The sequence below is a fragment of the Manis javanica genome, chromosome 11, assembly GCF_040802235.1.
Source record: "Manis javanica isolate MJ-LG chromosome 11, MJ_LKY, whole genome shotgun sequence".
Taxonomy (NCBI): domain Eukaryota; kingdom Metazoa; phylum Chordata; class Mammalia; order Pholidota; family Manidae; genus Manis; species Manis javanica.
This window is the reverse complement of record NC_133166.1, coordinates 116206048-116229114: the sequence shown is the minus strand read 5'-3', so window position 1 is coordinate 116229114 and position 23067 is coordinate 116206048. Positions and strand designations below refer to the sequence as shown.

The 23067-nt window shown below is 50.2% G+C and overlaps 2 protein-coding genes across 3 annotated transcripts; both read left to right on the top strand.

Annotated features, from left to right (window-relative positions):
* The first annotated feature begins 3965 nt into the window (after nucleotides 1-3965).
* Nucleotides 3966-17263, top strand: DPF2 (double PHD fingers 2). 2 transcript variants are annotated; one of them, XM_017669295.3, is made up of 12 exons: nucleotides 3966-4123; nucleotides 8537-8697; nucleotides 9120-9227; nucleotides 9555-9718; nucleotides 10602-10694; nucleotides 10841-10919; nucleotides 11402-11443; nucleotides 12456-12593; nucleotides 12719-12847; nucleotides 12967-13079; nucleotides 13917-13998; nucleotides 15959-17263. In XM_017669295.3, the coding sequence occupies exons 1-12, from the start codon at nucleotides 4092-4094 to the stop codon at nucleotides 16033-16035; spliced, it is 1218 nt and encodes a 405-aa protein (XP_017524784.3). In that variant the 5' UTR covers nucleotides 3966-4091; the 3' UTR covers nucleotides 16036-17263. The 2 variants fall into 2 exon arrangements, with proteins under 2 accessions (XP_017524784.3, XP_017524785.3); XM_017669296.3 differs by lacking the exon at nucleotides 11402-11443.
* Nucleotides 17264-19026: 1763 nt separating this feature from the next.
* Nucleotides 19027-21958, top strand: TIGD3 (tigger transposable element derived 3). The gene is made up of 2 exons (XM_017669279.3): nucleotides 19027-19254; nucleotides 20176-21958. Exon 2 carries the CDS (start codon nucleotides 20192-20194, stop codon nucleotides 21605-21607), a length of 1416 nt encoding a protein of 471 aa, XP_017524768.2. The 5' UTR covers nucleotides 19027-19254; nucleotides 20176-20191; the 3' UTR covers nucleotides 21608-21958.
* Nucleotides 21959-23067: the final 1109 nt, after the last annotated feature.

Genomic DNA, 23067 nt, shown 5'->3' with positions numbered 1-23067 from the left:
CATCTCGATTTGCCAGTTGTTACCATTTTGTCACATTTGCTTTCTCTCTTTGCACATAAAAATGTTTCTCCTGACTTTTGAAAAGGAGGTTGCAGACATAATGACACTTAACCCAAATACTCTAGCATTTATTTCCATTAAGTCTTTCTTTAGCCTGCTGGTTTTATTTGGGCTTCTTCAATCTGTGGATTTGTGTATTTTTTCATTTTTGGAAAGTATCAATCACTTTCCCTCTCTCTTTCTCTGCCCCCTTCTGTTGTCTTACCCTTATCCTCTCAGACTCCAATTAAATAGTATGTTCCATCTCTATATATATCCTCTATGTTTCTACTCTAATTCTGTATTTTCTGTTCTTTTGTTTTTCCATGCTGTATTAAGGACAAATTCTTTCTATCTTCTAGTTTATTCATTCTCTTTTCAGCCATGTCTAGTCTGTTGTTTTTTTTAACTGATTCACTGGTTTTTAATTTTGGTTATTATATTTTTCAGTTGAGAAGTTCTGTGTGGTTCTTTAAAAATTCTGTGGCACTTCTTAATAAGTACATGTTCCCTAAAGATATTTATAAGCCTTGTCTTCAACTTATTTAAACATAGTAAGAAGTTATTTTATGGTTGGTATCAGATAATTCCAGTATCTTCTTTATTCTTTGTGGATCAATTCATTATTTTATATGGGTTCTTGTACAAGGTTTCTTGTTTCTTTGTGTGCTTGATTATCTTTGACTACAGGCTGGATATTTTATCTGAAAAAAATATTTTTAGAGCTACTTGGAGGCCTAGAATGATAGTACATTCTTTCAGAAAGGCTATTGCTTGTTATCAAATATGCTTGCTTCTGCCAGGTGACTTGGGGCATTGTATGGATTGGTCCACTTTAATCTAAGTTCAAGGCCTGAGCTTCCCTGGGCCACCCAGGAAATATGATTCTGGGCTACAAGTTATTAGATGTTGGGGTCCCATCTTAAAGTGTGTAGTGTCCATGGTGAGATATGACTGCCTACTTTGGGCAGGCTCTGGGTTTTTATTTTTTACACCCTCACCACCGCCAAAAGCTGCCAAAAATAGCTCAATTTCAGAGTTTTATCTTCTATATCAGTAAGTATTTCCAGGACAAAAGTTGCTTTGAATTCTTGTCTTACTTCTTGGGGTTTAGCCCCTTAAATGTTGACCCAATAATTCTTCACTTTATCATTAGCTTTTCAATGCTTTTAAGATGTTTTTCACTTCTGGGCCTTAGTTTATCTTCAGTGGGGGTGGGGGTTGGAATTAAATTCTGAGAGCCTACCTGCCTGCCATTAACTACCTGAATGTAATATTAAGATCTCCTGGGTTCCATTTATATTTCTCCCAGCCCCCACTAGGTAATAGCAATCCTCTTTCCCCTTGACAATTAGAATCAGTCACCCCAGCCAATAGTGGTGCCCACTTTTTACTTTCTTGCCCAGTGGCATGTGGAATGCAAAATGGCCCATTGGCAGTCTTGGCTCCTAATTTAGAGAAGCCATTATTGTGTGCCTAGTGGAAGCATTTCTGTCTTGGGTCTTAAAGGCTCTAAGTCAGTCAGAGACCACAGTTGTAGGACTAGGAAACGTTTTGAAAAAGAGTCACTGGTCGAGACCGCAAAACACTGCACCCCCAATGCTTGGTTCCTGTCTGTAAGAGAAACACAAGAGATACTGGTCACTCGCTCAGAGCATATAGAGTATCTGTTGTTCAGTTATGTAGCATTTCTAAAAAGAACCCAAAAAAACTGAAAGCCATTGATCATTGGCTCACAAACTACCTGTGCAATTATGTAGAGCCAGACTATACATTATTACTAATATTTTTTTTTGAAATTTTAGTTGAAATAACCATGCAGACAGGTGCACAAATCTTGGCGATTCAGTGAATTTTTATAAAGTAAATGAACCTATGTACCCACTACCCAGACAAAAAGGAACATTACTAGTACTTCAGCAGCCACTTTGTGCCTCTTCTTGTAATAGCCTCAGAAAGCAACCAGTCTTCTGACTTCTCTCTCCATAGATTAGTGTATCTGTTTGTGCAACTTTACATAAATGGAATCACACATGTCCTGCTTGAAACTGGCTTCTTTTATTCAATATTAAGTTTCTGAGATTCATTCACATTGTTATACAGCAATACATTTTTCTTTTAATTGTTGTTTAATTCATGCTACTGTTGTGGGCATTTGGGTTGTGTCCAGTTTGGAGCTATTTTAATTAATGCTGTTGTGAACATTCTTGTACATGCTTTTTGGTGTTTATATCCACAAATGGAATTGTTGGATCGTAGGGTATGTGCATGTTCAGCTTTCATGCCAACATACTATCTTAGCTCATGCTGCTATAATGAAATGCCATCAACTGGGTGGCTTCAGTGACAGACATTTATTTCTCAATTATGGAAGCTGGGATGTCCAAGATCAAGGTGCCAGCAGATTTGGTTCCTGGTGAGGGCTTGCGTCCTGGCTTGCAGACATCTGCCTTTTTGCTGTGTTCTCACGTGCAAAGAGAAGAGCGATATGTCTTCCTCTTCATTATAAGGTCACTAATCCTGAGGGTCTCACTTTTATGACCTCATCTAAACCTACTGACCTCCCAAAGGCCCCACCTCCAAATACCATTACACTGGGGGTTAGGGCTTCAGCATATGAACTGTGGGGGGAACAAACATTCAGGCCATAACACATACTTTTGAATCCTGCTTTGGAGTTATGTCTGATACCCTCTGAGGGTTAAATGAACCCTCACTTGGTTCCCAGCAGTAAAAGTGCACCTGTACTGTATCTGGGTTTTAATTCTAAGCTACTGACACCTATTCTGCAAGGGTCGTGCAGGGTACTCTCACCTACCAAACACACTTTTAAGGCACAGTTGTAGTAAGATGTGTCATATGAGTCTGAAGTACTCAAACGAAAGCAGAGGGTGGGAAATATGCACACCTGGAACTGATGAAGTAAGGTATATGACAAGGACGAAAGACCAAGCCCAGAAGACTCGGACAGTTACAGGTAGAACAGAAGACAGAGAGCCAGCCAAAGAGGCTGCAGGAGCAGCCCATGTGACAGGAGCACAGCCAGGAGGGTGTGTGTGTCAGAGACCTGGGGAAAAGTTCAAAAAAGGGAATGATCTGTGGTGTCACAGGCACTGACAGGCTGATGAGGAGAGAACAGATCCCCTAAATCTGCTGAAATGCAATTCGTGGTGTTTTTGTTAGCAGCTGTTTCAATGAACTGGTGGGAACAAAATCCCCATAAACTGGGCAGAAAGAGGCTTGAAAATGAAGTCAAAAGACATAGAGTATACACAGAAAATATGCTATGAAAGGGTGAAAAGAAATGGGGTGATCATGGAAGGGAAGGCTCTGATTTTGTTAGAGGATATTAAACTATGTTTGTACACAAATTTGCATGATTCAGTAGGGAAGGAGAAGTGATAGAGAAGAGACAGGGATACATGGTCGAAGGAAGTTCTTCAGAACCTACACGGAGGGAAGAAGCTTCGAGAGGATTAGGAAGCAAGAGGGGAAAAAGTGGGTACCTGTGAATTTGCTGGCTGGGTTTGGTAGCAGGAAGGTAAGATAACTTTTGCTAGACCCCAATATGCAGGCCAAAGAACTGCCCAGTTCTGGGGCATAATTATCCTCTCCCTAAAAAGGGCACATAATTGGGGGCACAAGTGGACTGTGAGTGCGGGCAAAGGGTTAACCAGGAGGTTAAAGGTCAGAGAGGTAGCAGGATGTCTCACTCCATCTAGTCCACCTCTGGGCCTGCCAGCTTTCCCTACCTCTCGCCTTCTTATTTCTGGCCTAGCCAGCTCGTCTTTACCTCCTGGGCGCCAAGTAGAAGAGGCGGGGCTCAATCCGGAGCCTCGGGGCGCGCGCCTGTCTCTGTCGCGCCTGCGCGTGGGGCTCCCTCTGCTCCCTGCCCGGGGCAAACAGCCTGCAACTTGCTGTCCGACGCTCGTTCTCGGGCGCGCGCGCCCGGGCAGCGCCTGCGCAGAAGGACGAGGAAACTGGTTCCCTAGCGGTCCGAGCGCCTGCGCGCTGCGGACTCTGGGCTTCCCGGCCTGAGAGAAGCAGGGAAGATGGCGGCTGTGGTGGAAAATGTTGTGAAGCTGTGAGTGGTCATTTCTTTCACTCCTAGGCCGGGAGGTCTTGTAAGGGGCCCGCGAGTAGGAGGCGGTGCGGGAAGGGACCAGGCGGAGGGAGGGAAGTGCCCGAGAAGGCCATGTTGCGACTCCTACTGGGGAGGGCAACGGGAGACTCCCGAGAAGACGTTGCGCTTCTTCGGAAACTTGTGGAGGCCCTGAGGGGGGCACACGGGAGCCCCTTACGGGCAGCCTCCTCCGGGAGCTGGGCGCCCTGAGCGCGCCTTCAGGCTTACGGTGTCCAGAGTATGGCGCCCTGTGGCGTTCCGAGACCAGCCCCGGTCGGCGCCCGAGAAGCCTGGGGCCGGAGGAGCGGGGCCGAGGGCGGCTCCGGGACCGACCTGCGTCCCCGCGAAGCCCGGCCGCCGACCCCTCCCTGTCGGCTGCCCGCAGCCAGCCCTGGTGCAACAGGCGCAGCAGCCCTTGCGCGGTTTAGCACTGCGGGGCCGTTTTGTTCTAAACATCCCTTTGGCGGTGGCGACGACGGGTTGAGTATCAATACCCAAGACCAAAAATATTCTTGGGAAGAATTTGTTGAGAAGCAAAGGACTTGAGTGGGGAGGGCCTTTGCGTCCGTCCGTGTGAGCCATCAAAAAACGGGAACTGGACAGAAACGGTCCAGGACGCCTTTGCAGCTTACAGGGACATCTAGGTCGGCAATCTCCGCGCTATGCAGTACCCTTTACTGGGCAGATTTCGAGCAAAGTTAAAGTTGATGGTTTGTTTGGAAAATGGAGACTGGCTTGATAGCTATGAGTTAAAGATGCTTTGGAATTTGATTGAAATCCAGCCTCCTCCCTGCAGAAGATCGAAGTGGGTTCAGGCCCCGTGGGCTACCCACTCCTTTAAGTGGGTAAAATTGGGCTTGATGCAAGGGTAGGAAAATTGAGAGGTGTTTAGTTGTATAGCCCGGGCTTTTGGATTTTGACTGAATGACAAGGTAAAGGTTTGGGAACTATTCTAAGGGATTCACAGCTTCTCATGTGTGTTTGTCGTGGGCTGAGCCCCACTCTTCCCAAGAACCTTTTTTCAAGGGTACAGTTGCTTTTCCCCTCCTGCCTGGAGCCTTTTCTTGGAGAATGCTTTCCCACTTCCATTAAGCTAAGTGCCTTCTCCTTTTGTGGGGTTTTTTTTTTCTGACTTGCTTTCAGCTCCATCCTGTTCCCTCTTGCAGCCACCCCTCCTCCCAACATTATTATCTTTCCGATCTGCCCACTCTTTTTCCAGGCTGACATTTCCCTCAATTTAGAAATGACGCTGTTGATCTACCATTTACATAGTTGTCCTTACTGACTCAGATGTTCTTTCTTTGTTTCTCTGCCTTTCTCTTTGTTGACTCCCCCCACCCCATTGTTAGGGGAGGTTATAAGCAGGTTTTGTGCTTCCCAAAAAAGAATCAAAGCTTCTACCTTGGATATCTTAACTGTACTCGGGGAATGTCAGACTTGCCTAGATTTTGAGAGATGTGTGTGATGAAAATCTTAACATTGGAAGACTTTCTTCAGGGAAATAGTGTTGCCAACCCTTTCATGTAGTGTTAGAAGGGAGGAGTTGCCCATTTAAATTGCTTATGACTTATTTATCTTTAAAGAACTATAGAGATTTTGAGGGTCACCAGCCTGGTTCTTGAGTACCAGTAATGAGAGAAACAACTTTTCTCCTCCTCAGTTCTGCCTGTAAAGGGCTGTGGACCATAATGAATACATTTTCCTGCAGAACTTCCCCTTTAAGAAGGGCTGCCATTCAGTATAGCACAGAGACACCAAGTAGTGACTCTATAGCATCTTACTACGCTTATGGGCAGTGACTGCAATGGGGTTGGGGTGGGGGACTTGATAACGTGGGTGAACGGTGTAACCACATGTTGCTCATGTGAAACCTTCATAAGATTGTGTATCAATGATACCTTAATTTAAACGGGGGGAGGGGAGGGCGCTGCCATTCTTCCTGTACCACTCTCATCCAGGAGAGATGCTTTTCTAGCGCTTCTCTTGATCATGGTGTGATTGGTCTGATAGCTGAGGTTGAGCATCAGGTCAGGGCCAATAGTTCATCTTTTCTGACTGCGTCTTGTTCTGGGAGAAGAATTTTCCGGTTTGTAAATTCTCTGTTCCTCCCAAATGTGTCAGAATTGAAACAGTCTTTAAGGGGTCTTAGTAGGGTTAAATAATACTATAAAATAGCGGTAGCTGCTGGCTGCTTTTGAAACCTGAGTTAGGTGAGAAGATCTGGAGAATGTTGGCTTTCTTGTGAGAATGTCTTGTGATAGGAACCTTAAGTTCTTAAGTGCTTTCCTCATTCTCTCCTGTGTTCTCCTTATCAGGTCCTCTCTTCCCCCAACTTGTTTCATTTCCATCTCTCTCACACGGCAGTTTGCACCTCCTGAAATCCCACTAAGCTGACGAGCTTTGAGAACATCTTCTGTCCACTCCCCCAGAACCATTTCTAGCCTCCTAGCTCTGACTTTGCAGGCCTTAGCCCGTCTGGCCCTTTCTTCCATTTGACTTCCAGTGTCAGGATCAATTCCCATCAGCAGAAACAAAGGAGCTGCTGCACTCAGCCTTGTTTATCCAATTTTCCTCTGTGTAGAGAGGACATGGCTGCCTCCTAAAGGCAAGCAAATGTGAACCTATACCCTTCTTTCCACTCTCCAACACAAGATTCCTGCCTACCTCAAATTACAGTCATTACAGCATATTGAGTCAAGGCTGTCTTGTGGTGTCACTACCTTGTGTGTGGTGTGTGTCTTTTTTAGTGGCTGGGAACATACAGTCTATGCCTGCATGGTCTATTGCGGCTGCTCAGTGAAAAGCCCCCGTCAGATTCCAGAGCCGGGTGTGTTAATATAGCTCAGGTTGTGGACATAAGCAACAGAGACTAACTCCAGCTTCTCATGCCAAGGGTCTCCCTCCCGTATACTGTGTTAGAGCTTATCTAGTCCTATTCCCCATCTGTAGCAGAGGAAACTGAGGTCTGCGTGGGTTGACTAAATGTCTATGTTTATGTGGTGACTTGCAGCCAAGGCAGGTCTTTTTACTCCCAAGATGTCCCAGAAACCTTCACCAGTACTGGGGATACTGTGGGAAAGAAACGACCTCTGCCCTCGGCTTATTGTAAAATGGTTCCCATGTATAAATGTAAGTTGTTATAGTTAAACTCCAATAATAAAGTGTTAAATTGTGAAGGATGAGAACAAGATTGGTTCTATTACATGCTTTTAAGAACCAGATAACTCCTAGCACAGTGCAGTTTTCCAGCTTTTTACAGCACTTTTAAAGGTTTAGCCTTGATATAGATTTCACACTGAGTCTTTTGAGCCCAAGGTTTTTTCCTATATACTTTGGTAATATGAAAGTGGAGGAAGGGCCTTAGATGGGCAGACAGGTTTTATATCAGTATAATGGTACTCAGTAAAAAGTAGGCTTGAAAGAAGGTATTCTCAGATGTTTCCCACTGACTACAAAATTGGCATATGGAATTAACTAGTTGGCTAAATACCTAGTTCAAACTTCAAAAAATATAAAATGGCATATAGGGGAAGTCTCCTAGTCGACTGGTTTTTCTCCTTGGAGGCCTACAATTTCTTTTCTACCTCCTTGTTACATCAGTAGTAGCATCTTTTATTATTATTATTATTATTATTATTATTATTATTATTATTATTATTATTAAGGTATCATTGATATACACTCTTTTGAAGGTTTCACAAGAAAAACAATGTGGTTACGACATTCACCCTTATTATTGAGTGCCCCCACCCCGTACCCCATTGCAGTCACTGTCCATCAGTGTAGTAAGATGCAGTGGTAGCATCTTATCACACTTTTTAGCACTATACCTTGCTATTTTTTTCCCTGGTTGTCATGGAGATGGTTTAATATCAGTACATGAAAAACTTTGTTATTTTTTTATGGCTAACTAGAATTTCATCATAGAGCTCTATACCATAGTTTGCTAAGTATGTTTTAGTAAGTCCACCAGACCTTGTTGAACTCGCTTCCTTATTTGTAAAAAGGAGCTAGCTTCTACCTCTCAGAGCCTTGCAGGTTAAGAGAAATAACATCTTCATTAGCACAGGGCTGGACTCATGAGAGACACAGAATGAACATTAGTTTCTTCCCCTCTTTGTGGGTGAGACTTAAGTCTGATTAGGCACATGATGAAATCATGTGCTCCTGATGGTAATTTAAAGTGCCTTTCCTCATAATGGCTTCGTGAAGGGGCTTAGTATCCCATGAGGCAGAAATGGAGTCAAGTAGAACCAAAGCGACGGTCTTCCTGTCCCTTGAGTCTCCTAGAGAAGCAGATGGCAGTGGGGAGAGGTACTCAGCACCTTGCTCCCTTCTCAGTACACACACACACCCGATTTTTGTCTCCCGCAGCCTCGGGGAGCAGTACTACAAAGATGCCATGGAGCAGTGCCATAATTACAATGCCCGCCTTTGTGCTGAGCGCAGCGTACGCCTGCCTTTCTTGGACTCGCAGACAGGAGTAGCCCAGAGCAACTGTTACATCTGGATGGAAAAGCGACACCGGGGTCCAGGTGAGGGTCTAGACTCAGGAGCACAAGCAGAAAGTAGGAGCAGAAGCACCGTCGTGTAAGGTGACGAGCCAGTTGAGGAGTCTTTCTTACTGCTGCTCCCCCCTGCATGAGTATGGTCTTCCTATGATGAGAAGCCCAAGAAGGGTGAAGCAGGCAAGTTCATACCAGCATCTTTGTTTTCTGCAAGGCTGCCCTGCTGAGGCTAATATTGGGCATCTGGAGAGCTATGTGTCAGCCAAAGTCCCCAAGATTACACCTATTTTGTTTTCCATAAACTATCCCTCCCCTTTCCCTCAGATCCTCACTGTTCATATTCCTCCTCCACTCTAGAACTCAAGCAGGCCTGCTCATCTAGGAAATGTTTGATAATACTTTCTAGGACTGGGTTAGCGCTTGACCTCTCTCTCTTCTTCCTTCCATAGGATTGGCCTCTGGGCAGCTATACTCCTACCCAGCCCGGCGCTGGCGGAAAAAGCGGCGAGCACACCCTCCTGAGGATCCGAGGCTTTCCTTCCCGTCTATTAAGCCAGGTAAAGCACACTCCTTCCTGCGCAGCGGCATGGGCTGCTGCATGGTAAGAGGCTGCTCATCACCTGTTATGTACCAGCTCAGTGCTAGATTCTGAAGATACTAAAATAAACCGTGACTCCTCCCTTTAAAGAACTCAGTCTAATAGAGGGGACAGGTACACAGATTAAGTCAGATAAGTTACAGTGCCAGGTGAACTAGGGTGTCTTGCTTCCTGGACAGCCAGAAACCAGAAGACAGTGTCTGGCCTGTGGCTGGTCTCGTACTGTGGACAGAGTGGTCTCCTTTCAGCCCTTTTGAGCCTCACCTCATCCTGACCTTGCCTGCAGACACAGAGCAGACCCTGAAGAAGGAGGGGCTGATCTCTCAGGATGGCAGTAGTTTAGAGGCTCTATTGCGCACCGACCCCCTGGAGAAGCGAGGCGCCCCAGATCCCCGAGTTGATGATGACAGCCTGGGCGAGTTTCCTGTGACCAACAGTCGAGCACGGAAGGTACAACATTCACACTTGTTAAGGGAGTCTTGATGGAAACCAGCCTCCTCTTCATCAGAGGCCACTCCTGGAAGCAGAAGCTGGAGGCCAAGAGGCAGGCCTCTGAGTTGTTCCTGCTTCATTCTCTCATCAGTGCCAGGCACTGACTGGCTTGTTCTTTACTCTCAAGTTAGTGCTGGCACTGACTGGCTTCACCGTTACCATCTAGTCTTTCCCACTCCTTTCCGTGTAGGTATAGACTCTCTCTCATTCATCTGCCACTGTCAAAAAACTTTTCTGGTGCCTGGGTTACAGAGGGGAAGCAGACCTAGTCCCTGCTAACAGGGAAGAGAAAACTGCAGGATGCATAAGAACAGTGAGACCTAAAACATGCCAGCTGCTGCTCTAAGTGCTTTCCCATCGTTTTCTCCAGTCTGTACCTGAGGCAGTAGGTACTAAGGTCCCTATTTCATATGCAGCAAGGCTGAGGCAGAGCAGTTAAAAAAAACTTCCCACAAGGCCACACAATTAAGCAGCAAAGCTCTAATTTAAATCTAAGATATGAGGTGTCAGAAGGGAGCCCCTGATAATGTGTTCCCAGGGCAGCGGATCAGAAGGAGAGGGCATGGCTACTTGGGGCATCAAGGAAAGCTTTATGGAAACATGGCATTTGATGAGGCCACTTGGGGATGGTGGGAAAGGCTTTCCAGGCTGGGGGAATGAGGTGAAGAGAGGCACAGAGGAAGGAGAGCCCCATAGCACGGGAGGGAAAAGGGCCGAGCTTGTAGGGCACTGAAGGGCCAAGGTGAGGGGTGATGCTGGAGGAGAGGGACCTGGTCAGTCCCATCACAGAGCTTCTGGAAGTACATTATTTCCGGCCATCCTAATCCTCCTGTCCACTCAGCGGATCCTAGAACCAGATGACTTCCTGGATGACCTTGATGACGAGGACTATGAAGAAGATACTCCCAAGCGTCGGGGCAAGGGGAAATCCAAGGTGAGAGGCCTGGGCAGGGAAGTCTGCAGAGTCCTGCCATTCTGTTGCTTGTCACCATTTTCCCGCTCTAAGATAAGTAGCCACTTCAGGAGAGTTTAACTCCAGGCCTAGAAACCTTAATAAGGACAGCATTTTGTTCTTGGCAGGGTAAAAGTGTGGGCAGTGCCCGTAAGAAGTTGGACGCATCGGTCCTGGAGGATCGGGACAAGCCCTATGCCTGTGACAGTGAGTGCCTCACGAGTGGGTGGGTGGTGCTTGCTTTAGCTCCAGCTCCTGCACAGGACACTGGACGAGGGAGGGTTGTGTTCTTGCTCTAAGTGCCTGGACTCTTGTCCTGCCTGCTGATTGGTTTCCTCAGACCCCTGGGAGGCCCTGGCCTCTGCTACATGATGGATGGGACCTGCATGCTCTGGGAGAGATTTCTGCGCTCCCCTGGGTTGGGGGTGCTGGCTGGGGGCACACAGCAGGCAGAGTTGGCATCCAGGTCTGCTGGCCCCAGTCAGCCAGGATCCCAGGAGTCCAGCACTGAGTTTTTCAATGTCTGCCCTCTCTCCCCCTTCTCTCTGACTCGCCCCACTTCTGTCCCTCCACCCTGGGAGCACCATCGCCGCTGGAGTTTCTCTCTCGTTTGCTCTGCTTTCCTGCTGCCGCTCCTGTCTCAAATGTGTCAAGGCCTTCTTCTCATGACTTTTCTTTCTGTCTTTCAGATAGTTTCAAACAAAAGCATACCTCGAAAGCGCCCCAGAGAGGTAGCTCTCTCAACTTTTCAGACTTTTTTCCTATCCCTTTTCCCTCCTCCCTTGTTCCTCCTGCCTTTCTCATCTCCTGTTACGCTGGTTCAAAAGCCTCTGGGACAGCATGGGGGAAGGAGCAGTGGACCTTCTGTCATGCTCCACTCCTCGCGGTCTAGAAGCTGCCTTTCCACTGCTTGGCTCCCACAAACTAGCCCCCAGCGCTGCTCGGCCCAGTGCATGGGGCGGTTGCAGTAGCACTGTATGGAGCCCTTTACAAACAGATGCCTCTGCTTCCCCTTCCCTAAAACACACACTTGCTGGTCGGCTACTGTTCCCCCCATCCCGCCACCTCCTCCTCCCATCCTCTCCCCATTCCCTTCCCACCGCACCTGGTTCTTGTTGCCCCCACTGCTCAAGAGTACAAGATGCCTCATGGGGATCTGCTTTCCTTGCTGGTTGGTGGGGGTTAGGCAAGGCACTGCTGTGGGAGTGTCTTCGAATTTCTTTGGGAGCCAGCTACTCCGGAATATTCAGTTGATAGGTTATCTGCAGGAGAGCCACTCCCTGCTCCTCTTATCCACATTGGGCAGAGATGGACTCCTAGGGTTCAACCGGGTAATTGAACCTCCACATTGAGAAGTAAAAAAGTTTGGTCTCTTCCTTCCTTTTCCTCTTTGCCATATTATATATAGAAACCCCCTTCCTTCCCTAACCTGGAGCTCCCTAGACTGTTCGCAGGGCAAGTAGTATTGGGGCAGGGGCTCAGCTTCCCAGACAGCCAGTGTGGAAGAGTAGAGGTGGCTGTGGGGTGGGATTAGCAGAGGAAAGAGCCATGGAAGCTGGGAGGCCCTGGGACCTGATGCTCCTAGCCAAGGGGAGGTGGCTGTCACTAAAGGCCTATCCCACCCAGAGAGGATGGGGACCAGGTGGCTGCCTGCGCCTCAGGTGGAGCCCTGCAGCTTGGATGGGTGGGGTTATGGCTCTCTGGAATCCTGACACTTTCCTCTGCGATCTTCTCCCCACTAAGTTTGTGGAAAACGTTACAAGAACCGACCAGGCCTCAGTTACCACTATGCCCACTCCCACTTGGCTGAGGAGGAGGGCGAGGACAAGGAGGACTCGCAGCCCCCCACCCCTGTTTCCCAGAGGTCGGAGGAGCAGAAATGTAAGTTGAGGTATCAGAGGTGGGCAAGCAGGAATTGGCCTGGTTACAAAAACCCCTCCTTGCAGGTTGTTGAGTGGCCTCAAGGCCCATGGGTGTCATCAGAGGTCTTCTCTCGCCCCTTTTAGCCAAGAAGGGTCCAGATGGATTGGCCCTGCCCAACAACTACTGTGATTTCTGCCTGGGAGACTCAAAGATCAACAAGAAGACAGGACAGCCTGAGGAGCTGGTGTCCTGTTCAGACTGCGGCCGCTCAGGTACCTGCAGCCCTAGGGTGAGGGCCGCTGCAGCCAGTGCCCAGTCCCCAAGAGGCTTGACTTCCTGGTGTCCCATGGCTGTCATGGCCAAGTCACCTTGCTTCTCCCCATCCCCACAGGGCATCCATCTTGCCTGCAGTTCACCCCTGTGATGATGGCGGCAGTGAAGACCTACCGCTGGCAGTGCATCGAGTGCAAGTGCTGCAACATCTGTGGCACCTCAGAGAACGACGTGCGTGCCCCTGCCCCTCCCAGCGTGCTCCTTTTATTGCTTTTCCCACAGTCCTGTGGCAAAAAGACTCCTGCATGCCCCTTCCCAGCATCCCAGTAGGAACTTTGATTTGTGGGCAGGTGTTTATTGAACACCAACTTTGTGTCAGACGCTATTATAGGCACTGAGGGTGATGGAAACAAGACAAACAAGGTTCCTGCTTTCACGGAGTTTATATTCTTTTGGGAACAAACCGTAAGCAAGGAAATTAGTGACATTTTTATGATGTGCCGTGAAGAAAATGAAACTAGTAATGTGGCAGAGAGTGACTGAACAGCGATCAGAGACAGCTTTTCCTAGGAGGTGCCACTGGTGTTGAGACTTGGAGGATACGAAGGAGCCAGTCCAAGACAGTTTGGGGGTAGCGCGTTACAGGGAAGGTGCAAGTGCAGGGGCCTCAGGCAGACGAGCCAGTTACAGTGAGGCCAGTGTGGATGGCTGGAGCCTTCCTGCCCTGGGAGAGCGGGTAGATGAGGTGGGAAGGAAGGCACCATCAGGTCTGAGGGCTTAACTGGGAGTGGCATGGCCTCCTTTACATTAAAAAAATAAACTACTTTGGGTGCTCTCTGTGAACAGATTGTAGGGGACGAGTGGAGGCTGTGAGATGAGCTAGGAGTCTGGTAGGATCCGGGTGAGAGGGCCGTGACCTGTGTGGGGGGAGGACAGCAGTGTTTTCTATCCGGAGCTTCCTGTGTCTGTCACTGCCTCCAGTGCTCACCGCAGCCCGCCTTTGCGCTTGCCCCCAGGGGCCTGACTGAGGCCCAGTAGTCGTCCACCTGCCCCCTTCCTGTTCTCTAGGACCAGCTGCTCTTTTGTGATGACTGTGATCGTGGTTACCATATGTACTGTCTCACCCCGTCGATGTCTGAGCCTCCTGAAGGTAGGTTGCCCAGATCTCTTTCCCAGAACAATTCCTATATTAGTAACTTGGAAAATTACCTGTGTAATAAATGAGTTTTCTTATCAGTGATAATAGTCTTCCAAATTAGGGAGTAGACACTTGGCCTTCACTCAATTCAGAATGCTTTCCTACCATTTCATCTACATTTACAAACACAGAAAATTGGCAGCCTGAGAGAAAATGCACACTGAGCAGAGAAAAATTACCAGGAGGAGTGATTTTCCTCCAGCCAGCACAGGAAACTCAGTTCATAGCTTCTCTGGTATGAGGCTTCAGTATCAGCTCTCCAAATGATTCATTTGAGTGTTCATTTCCTCCCTTCCCCTGCCTAAGCCAGAAGGGAGTTGAACCTGGACACTGACCGGGTCACTCTACCCTTCCAGTAGTTGGCTTAGGAATGTTCCGAGTTTATGGGAGCTCTTCAGCGAGTCCAGTGATGGCACCAAAAAGTAGCTGCCGCTCAACAAATCACTGTGCAGCCAGATTCTGTGCTGACATCCTCCTTTATAGAAATTCAGGAGCTTGCTAAGGAGGACACGGATGCCCAGTAGCTGTGACAGGTGTGGCCCACTACGTGATTAAGCTGATGGTAAGATAGGTCAAACTGCTGTCACCCTCCCCCTAGAGAAAGAGGCCACTAACAAAGTCTGAGAGTCCTTTAGCAGCTGCAGGGGAGCACTCAGCTGTTAGCATCTGTTATGCCCAGTTATAAATCCATCTTAGGGAGAAGTAATGCGTTGTTTTGTTGTTACTTTATTTTTGTGTGTGTGTGTGTTTTATTTTTTTAACGACAAATTATCAACTTAGAATTCAACAGTAACTGTAGAAGGGCTCTCCTATTGAATGAAGTACTGTCAATACTGAGGTAGTAAGAGCTGCAGGCAGCTGAGGGAGAATCCCCGAGAAGCCATCAGATGGTCTAGGCTTTAGGTCAGGGGTCAACAAACTGGGACCCACAGGCCAGATCCAGCTACAGCTAGTTTTATATAGTTCACAAGTTAAAAATGATGTTCACATTTTTAAGGGGAGTTTTAAGAAAAGATGTGACTGAGTCTGTATGTGGCTTACAAAGCCTGTAATATTTAACATTCTGACTGTTCTACAGAAAAGCTTGCCAACCCCTGAGGCATTGATTGACCTTTGGGTTAAAAAGAACCTTCTTACATTTTTGAGTCACATATTTCTGAAGAGCTTATAAATGCTATGGCCTTTTGCCCCAGAATAATGTCCAAATACACATATGTACAGTTATGCTTATAATTTCAAGGCATTAAGGGCTAATTTTGTTTCTCAAAAAAAACCCAGAAGAATCAAACATAATAAATATTAATAAACAAGGTATAAGCCAGTTATTTTCTTAGGAAGGACATTATTTCTTTTTCTGTGAAACTAAACTTGGGTCGTAATAGGTTGGGTCACCCTAGTTTGCCCCTTTTTCCTCTAATGGGTCTTTAGCCTCTGCTCAGATACCTGATGATGAGAAACCCGTCTCATCTTCCCATGGTTTTCACAGAAAGCTATCTTTCTGGTTTCATTAGAGCCTCTACCCAAGATCTTTATTCTAACCATTGGGCCATGGTAGGAGGCATAGTTCTTCCGTAATTGCAAGTCTGAAGCTGGGATGCTTTAAATTAATCTGCTCAAGCCCTCCTCCTAGAGATTCTGATTCGGTATGGCCAAGGGACCAGGCAGGGTGGGAGGAGTCTGTTCTGGAAAAGTCTTCCAGGTGATTCTTTCATTTCCACTGAAAATGATTTTTCATGGTATTTGAAGACCTAGAGGTTCCTCCCAGCTTAGGATAACTATGAAACTTTGCTACTCAGAATGTCTCCCATCTTCGTAGCTCCTGATCCTGCTACTGGAGAAGTGTGGGGCATTGGAAGGACAGCACATTAGGGTTGTGTGGGACCCATCCTGATCCTGTTGTGTTCCTCTGCAGGGAGTTGGAGCTGCCACTTGTGTCTGGACCTGTTGAAGGAGAAAGCTTCCATCTATCAGAACCAGAATTCCTCTTGATGTGGCCACCCCACCACCACCCCAGTCCCCCGATACATCTATGGCTGTTTATCTCCTTTCTTGTTTTTCATACCCACCTTTTCCTTCCTCCTCTTTTACAAGTCCAGAGAACCTTGGGGTGGTTGCGCCAACCTGCCTTTGGCAGCAGCAAGCTGAGATGGCAGCTCTGCCTGCCTCTGGCCCCGGGCCCTCAGGGAGAACCAAGCAGCACACTCCCGCAAGGTGCCCCTGTGGGCCAGCTTCTCACTGCTCTCCGTGAAGTGCATTTACTCTGCTTGCCTTGGGCCCCGGCCCTGGGATCACAGGGTTCAAACAGTCCCCTCTGAGAAAGAGTGGGGAGCAGCTCCGCCTCTCAGCTGCCTCCACTCTGGTTCCCAGGGTTTCCCCTTCCCCCAGAGATGAGCCAGGCTGGGGAGTGGCTGGGAGTGAGCAACTCAGCAGGCTGAGGCCAGGCTTGTGGGGAACTTTCCATGCCCTTCGTGCTGCTTTGCCTTGCCACCACCTTCCCCCAGAGTGGCTTCTGCAGTCCTCTGTTGCTGCTATCTGGGATCCTTTGCTGGAGCCAGGACGCTCTTGGTCACCCTCCTGGCCCCGTCCTGTCCCACTCCACCCCGCTTCAGGGGGTGTAGCCGCTTTACCCTGATTCTTGTGCTTAACTGGCACATGCTTACAGGCGGTCTCTAGTGACTCGAGCATTCCCCACCCTTGGAATTTCCTATTTTCTGCCTCCCTTCCTTATTCCCTTTAGTTTTGTGGGGAGAGGGAAAGCATCAAGGGGCCAGGCCAGAAGCTTGGGGGCCACAGGGAGATGTTGGATAATGTGCCTGTTTTTTAACTCGATGAAAAAGCCTACCTCCAAAATCCCCTTTTTGTTCTTCCTAGACCTGGGCATTCAGCTCCTGCCCTTAACCGAATTGGGAGCCTCTGCCTCCTGCCGTTTATCCTGGCTCCTGGGTCACAGGGAAGCCCCGTAGACATCCCTTTCTTCCCTTGCACGCTCAGCTAGCAGCTGGTAAGGTCTTCAACCCTGATTCCTTGGTTTTTCTGCCTGGTGACACTAAACATTAAGTAGTGGGGGGATAGTCCATTACCAGGACACCCTGAAGTGGCCTTTCCCTTGGCCATGGGCAGGCCATATGATTTGGAGTTGAGGTGTCATTTATCTTTCTTTGCTTTCTTAGTCCCTGTATTCTAAAACATTAGTACAAATAAACATTTTTACACAGAGTCCCCTGCTGAATGGTTTGTCTGCGGATTCCTCTTCCTGGCTAAGAGGGCCCCTTCATCCTTGAACTGTCTTTTGTAGGGCAATGGTTTTTAAATGTTGTGAAATAGTTTGTTTTTTCCCCAAAATCAGAATTTTTGCTGAATCCCACCCAGTATGTAAAGCAGATACAAAATTAGATAGTTTTAATTTCTTAAGTAAACTGAATTTAAAGTAATTATTTGAAATAATGAAGGTTTGATTAATACAAAATTTGGGTTAAAATTGACTTTAGCATCCTTTTTATTTCTGTATTTTGGTTGGTCCCAAGGAAACCCTGCTAGACTTGTATATGCAAGTGGTGAAGTTTGCACCTTCCAATTTCAGGTGCTTAAAATGGGTCCAGAAACATTTGAAAGAATTAGTGACACAGAAGACTAAAGACCTCACAGTGGGACACCTGAAAGCTTCTTGCACAAGTAGTGAGCCTGAGCAGAGGCGCTTCAGCCTTGCTTGCCTGGTTCGTTCATTCCAGTGCAGTGTGCGTGCACTTGGCCAGTAGTGCAGCATTGCAGCCATCCTTGGGGGCATGTGTATGTGCACAAAAAGGTTTCCTTTCAGTCAACTATTGACAGCTATCATAGTGGATCTTATGTATCTCACTGAGTGTATTTTGAAGTTCTAAAAAAAGTTTCAAAGCATCACAACCCCCCTGAAGTGTCCTTAGGGTTTCCTGGAACCGTGTGAAAGCCACTTGTTACCTACTGGAAGGCAGTGGCCTAGGCCTTTGCATTCAGGAAGTGAGCAGGGTATTCTGGGGGTGGGAATTGTTAGGAACAGAGCAGAGTCCCTGTCCTCATGGTTTTTGCATGGAAGTAAGCCAGAGCAGAGGGAGTAAATCAATGATCCTTGGTGGTTGAGCAGTCTTAAGGACCAGAAAATAAACGTAAAAAGAAAGTTAAGAAATGAGAACGTTGTAGCAGGCATAAGAGAAGTTGAAAAAGGTTTGCAAGAAGTGGGATTTAGGATGGGGCCAAAAAGCATCAGCCAGTAGGGTTTGGGTGGGAGGAAGCCCGTTAAGACGGGATCTCACCTGTGGCCCCAGTCTTCCACTCGGCTGTGAGGCGCGGCGAGAGGCAGGTCCGGAAAGCAGGCTGAAAGCAAAGGTAGAGAACCCTGGGCGCAGGTTAGGGTGACTTCATTTAACTGCAGAGACTAGGTACGTACAGAACTGAAGGTTACCAAGGAAGGGAATGACATCACATCTTGAGTTTAGGAACTTGAATATTGCCAACAGGTGCTAAAACTAGTAAAAATTAGTCTTTACTCGCCCTAAATCAGAACTGGCCCCAGGCTGGTAGTTTGTCCATAGCTGGGCTGGTTGACGTGAGGCCAGCGCTGTCCATGGTAACAGCTTTTGTGTAGCCGAAAGGTTGCATTCATTTTCTCAAAACCACTCCGTGAGGGATATAACCCTCTGATAGATGAGGAGGCTACGGCTGCCTGGGGTCTCAGCCAGAAGCCCTTGGGACGCCAGGTCCTCTCTCTGGCCCCGACTCTGCCCCGAGGCTCGTCCGGCTGGGAGGGTGGGTCCCCAGCCGCGGCCTGGCCTCGCGGACTTCGGCCCGGGCTTGGCTCCGCCTCGCCGCCGCCTCGCGTTGTAAGCCCCGCCCCCTGGAGGGACCGACGAACCGCCACTTCCGCCAAGTCCAATGAAGCTTAGCCAGGGGCGGGACAGGACGTTACTGAAGGCCAATCTGATTGGTCTGGGGCGGGGCTGCGGCGGGTGGGAGCCCGGCCGCGGCACCGCGATCTTCCCAGCCCGGAGAGAGCCCAGCTCGGGCGGCGCGCACCGGGCATTGCTGTGCGCGCGCCCGCCGCCCCTGCAGCCCCTCGGCCCGCTCCGCCCTCTGGGTCGTGGCGCCCGTCCCTCCCCTGCTCTCCCGTCGCCGCCCGGACAGCGGCTCGGGAGCTGGGCCGGGGCAGGGGCGGGAGCCGCGGGACGAGCGCCTGAGGTGGGTTCGGAGCGGGAGGCCGCGAGGCCGGGAGGTGGGGAGGCCGAACGGACGGGCGCTTGCGTCCGCCACGCCGACGGACCCCGCGTCGAGGTGGGGAGAGGCTGCCCAGGTTGCGGAGCCCAGCTCCGGGCCGGCCTAGGTCCCAGGCACTCGTGCCCGCTCCTGGTACCCTTCCCAGGCCACCCCCCTCTCGGGGGACACCCTTGCCCCTCTCACTGCCCGCGGCCTCCTCACCCCTCTTGCCCTTTGTCGCCTGTGCACCTGCCCTCTTGGCCCTGTGCTCCCACTCTTCCTCCAGACAGGGTCCCCGCCGAGCCTTACCTCCTCAGGACCCAGCACCAAATCAGACTCGCTTCTTCAGCCCCCATCGGTCCCCTTTGTCGTCTGTACACCTGTCACCTTAACTCTGTGCATCCACTCCAACACCCCGCCCCCGACTGTCTGCATCCAAATCCTGCCCAGACCGTCATGCCCTCCCCTTCCCAGGGGTTCCTCCCCCAGCCTTGATTATCCTCTACACCTGCCCCTTTAGCCCCAGCCCCACGTCCTCCCCCCTCCACACCCCTTTGTTGTCTGCAGCTGTCCTGTCAGCTCTGCTCATTGGCTGCCCCAAAGCCCAGGCCAGACTCCCTTCTCCATCTGACCGGGGCCAGCCCTCCCCAGCTCCGTTCTGGCGTTCCTCCGGATTACTGCCTAGCCCACTGTTCACCCAGCCTGGCCGCTTCCCTTCCTTCAGGCCAGCCTGCTCTCCGCCGACCCAGCGTACCTCTCACCCTCTCCCACCCAATCCCATCTGCCCTGGCCTTGCCCACACACTGGCCTGTTTCCTGTCCTCCTAGATTCTCTTTTCCTTCCTGTGCTCTCTCCCATGCCTCCTGGTCTCAGCCACCTGTACCCTGCTGTGTCCAACCCCCAAAGGTGCCGTGAAGACGCCATGGAGCTGAGCAGCAAGAAGAAGCTTCATGCCCTGTCTCTGGCTGAAAAGATCCAGGTGCTGGAACTCCTGGATGAGTCCAAGATGTCCCAGTCAGAGGTGGCCCGGCGCTTCCAGGTCTCCCAGCCCCAAATCTCACGCATCTGCAAGAATAAGGAGAAGCTGCTGGCGGACTGGTGCAGCGGCACAGCCAACCGCGAGCGGAAGCGCAAGCGGGAGTCCAAGTACAGCGGGATTGACGAGGCTCTGCTCTGTTGGTACCACATTGCCCGGACCAAGGCCTGGGATGTGACGGGGCCCATGCTGCTCCACAAAGCCAAGGAGCTGGCGAACATCATGGGCCAGGATTTTGTGCCCAGCATCGGCTGGCTGGTCCGCTGGAAACGCCGAAACAATGTAGGCTTTGTGTCCCGCCATGTACTTGCAACTCCGTTCCCCCCTGAGCCACCTTCCTCAGGCCCCATAGCCCAGGCCCAGCTGCCTCTTTCCCTTAAAGACTTCTCCCCAGAGGACCTTTTTGGCTGTGTGGAGGTGCCCTTGTTCTATCGGGCAGTGCCCGGCAGAGTGGGTATATGTGATCAAGTACAGGTGCTGCTCTGTGCCAACAGCAGAGGCACAGAGAAGCGGCGGGTATTGGTCAGTGGGCTCCAGGCTGCATCAAGGTGCTTCTTTGGGGTCAGCAGTGAGGCTCTGCCTGCCTCCTACCACCCTGACCTGGGCATCCCCTGGTCAGAGTGGTTGGCACAGTTTGATCGGGACATGGGGCAGCAAGGCCGACAGGTAGCCTTGCTGCTGGCTGCCCAAGTGGCAGAGGAGTTGGCAGGCCTGCCTGGGCTCTGCCATGTGAGGCTCTTGCCTCTGTCTGCTGCTGGCATCATGCCTTCCCTGCCCAGCTCCGTGGTCCGGTCCTTTAAGGCCCATTACCGGCACCGTCTGTTGGGCAAGCTGGCTGCCATCCAGAGCAAGAGGGCTGGCACCTCACTGGCTGAGGCTGGGGCAGGTGTCACAGGGCTGGATGCTTTGCACATGGCGGCAGCAGCCTGGGCCAAGGTGCCTCCCCAGCTCATTGTCAGTAGCTTCATTCAGGAAGGGCTGGCTCCCTGGAAAATGCCTCTGTCCCCAGACAAAGCCCCTGAGATGCCGCCAGCCCCTGGCGGGCTGAGCCACGAGGAGTTTTCCCGCTTTGTGGATCTGGAGGGTGAGGGGCCTGTGTCTGGAGCATGCAAAGAGGAGACGGGCACGGAAGATGAGGAGGGGGCTGGGGAGGATGGCTTCGAGCCTCTGCCCACCAAAGCCGATGCCCTCCGGGCCCTGGGCACACTGAGGAGATGGTTTGAGTGCAATAGCACCTCTCCTGAACTATTTGAAAAATTCTATGCCTGTGAGGAGGAGGTGGAGCGGCTCTGTTGCCTGTGAAGGCCCCCTCGCCAGAGCCCCCTCCTCTCCTGTTTCCCATGGAAACACCCTCTCTCAGAAGGCAGGTGACTGGCTGGTGTCTTTCCTATGGAAATGGAGCTTTTGTGAAAAGTGTAGAAGGGAGACAAGTTGGGAGACCAAGTCTGAGCTCTGAGCGAAGGTGATCCATCCATCCCTGAGAAGAGGGGTCCAGAGATGGGGGCTGCAGGAGTGAAGCCAGGTGGTGGAGCTTCTGAATCTCAAGGGAGGCTGGGACTTGGGAAAGTGGGATTTGGGGTTTATAGACAGGCTGATCCCTGACCTGTGGGTTAAAGAGTTCTGCTTCTAGAAATAAAGCTTTTAATCAGACAAGAGGCCAGGGTGTTATTTTCATGGGAGAAAGGTGAAAACTTTCAACTCAGATTTGTTTGATTTCTGGGGGGGTCTGGGCTGTCTGGCAATGAACAGTACGGACCCTCTGCCAGGCTAACAGATCCCAAATGTTGCCCCAGGACCTTCTGCACTCTGATCATTTTGCTCCCAGATTGCGTGTGAGGGTGCCGACAGGAAGTGGGGGGCAGACTAGGGACATTCTAAGGAAACAGAAAGGAGCCAGAACCTGGAGTAGGCATTTGTTCGCTTGCTGGTTTCACTACATCTCTTCAGCCAGGCCTCCTGTGTGATAAGGTTTGCAAAGATGGTGTCCCTGCTGGGCAGCGCCTTGCAGACAACCAGCAGAGCGTGATTAAGGTCTGTCCTAAAAGCATGTACAAAGTGCGGGGGCCCCGTAGAGCCTGGGGAGACTGACTCCTGGACGAGGTGAACTCTGAGCTGCAGCTTGAGGGACAAGCTGGGAGGGAGCGTCCAGGCCAAGGGGCAGCAGGTGTGGAGGCTGACCAGGAAAAAAGGAGCACAATGCTACTGGGGCGGCGGGGAGGTGGGTAGTGGGAGCGGTCTTCAGTCCTCCAAGTTTGGTGGTGGGGCACCCCAAAAGGTTTCAGTTGAGTGGAACAGGTCATTTGTGGCATTCTAGAGTAGCTGAGATGGGGAGGGTGCATCAAAGATGTGAGACCTGGAGGCAGAGACTCTGGTGCAGCTGAGATGCAGCTGGAGCCAGATCACGGGATGCGAACAGGACGGCTTTTCTGGAAAGGTCGGGACTTTGGTTGCAGAAGGATGCTGGCTAGAAGATTCAGGCTCCAGGCCAAACCCTACCGAGGCAGGAAGGGCAGTAGACCATCACCTGCCAGGGTGGGGCAGTTTTCTGGAGGGTGGGGCACCCAAGGACTCAGGCACCTGGGGGCCCCCACGCTCCTGCACAGCTGCATTCCCAGGCCAACCCCTCCTTATCGGGCCCCAGCTCAGCATTTCTCAGGCGCCTCTGCCCAGACCTTACTGGGGACGCTGGCTGAGACACTATCTCCACGTTAACAACACACCCTTCACTACTAAGAAGGAAGGAGCCTTTTAATCGGGGTCCC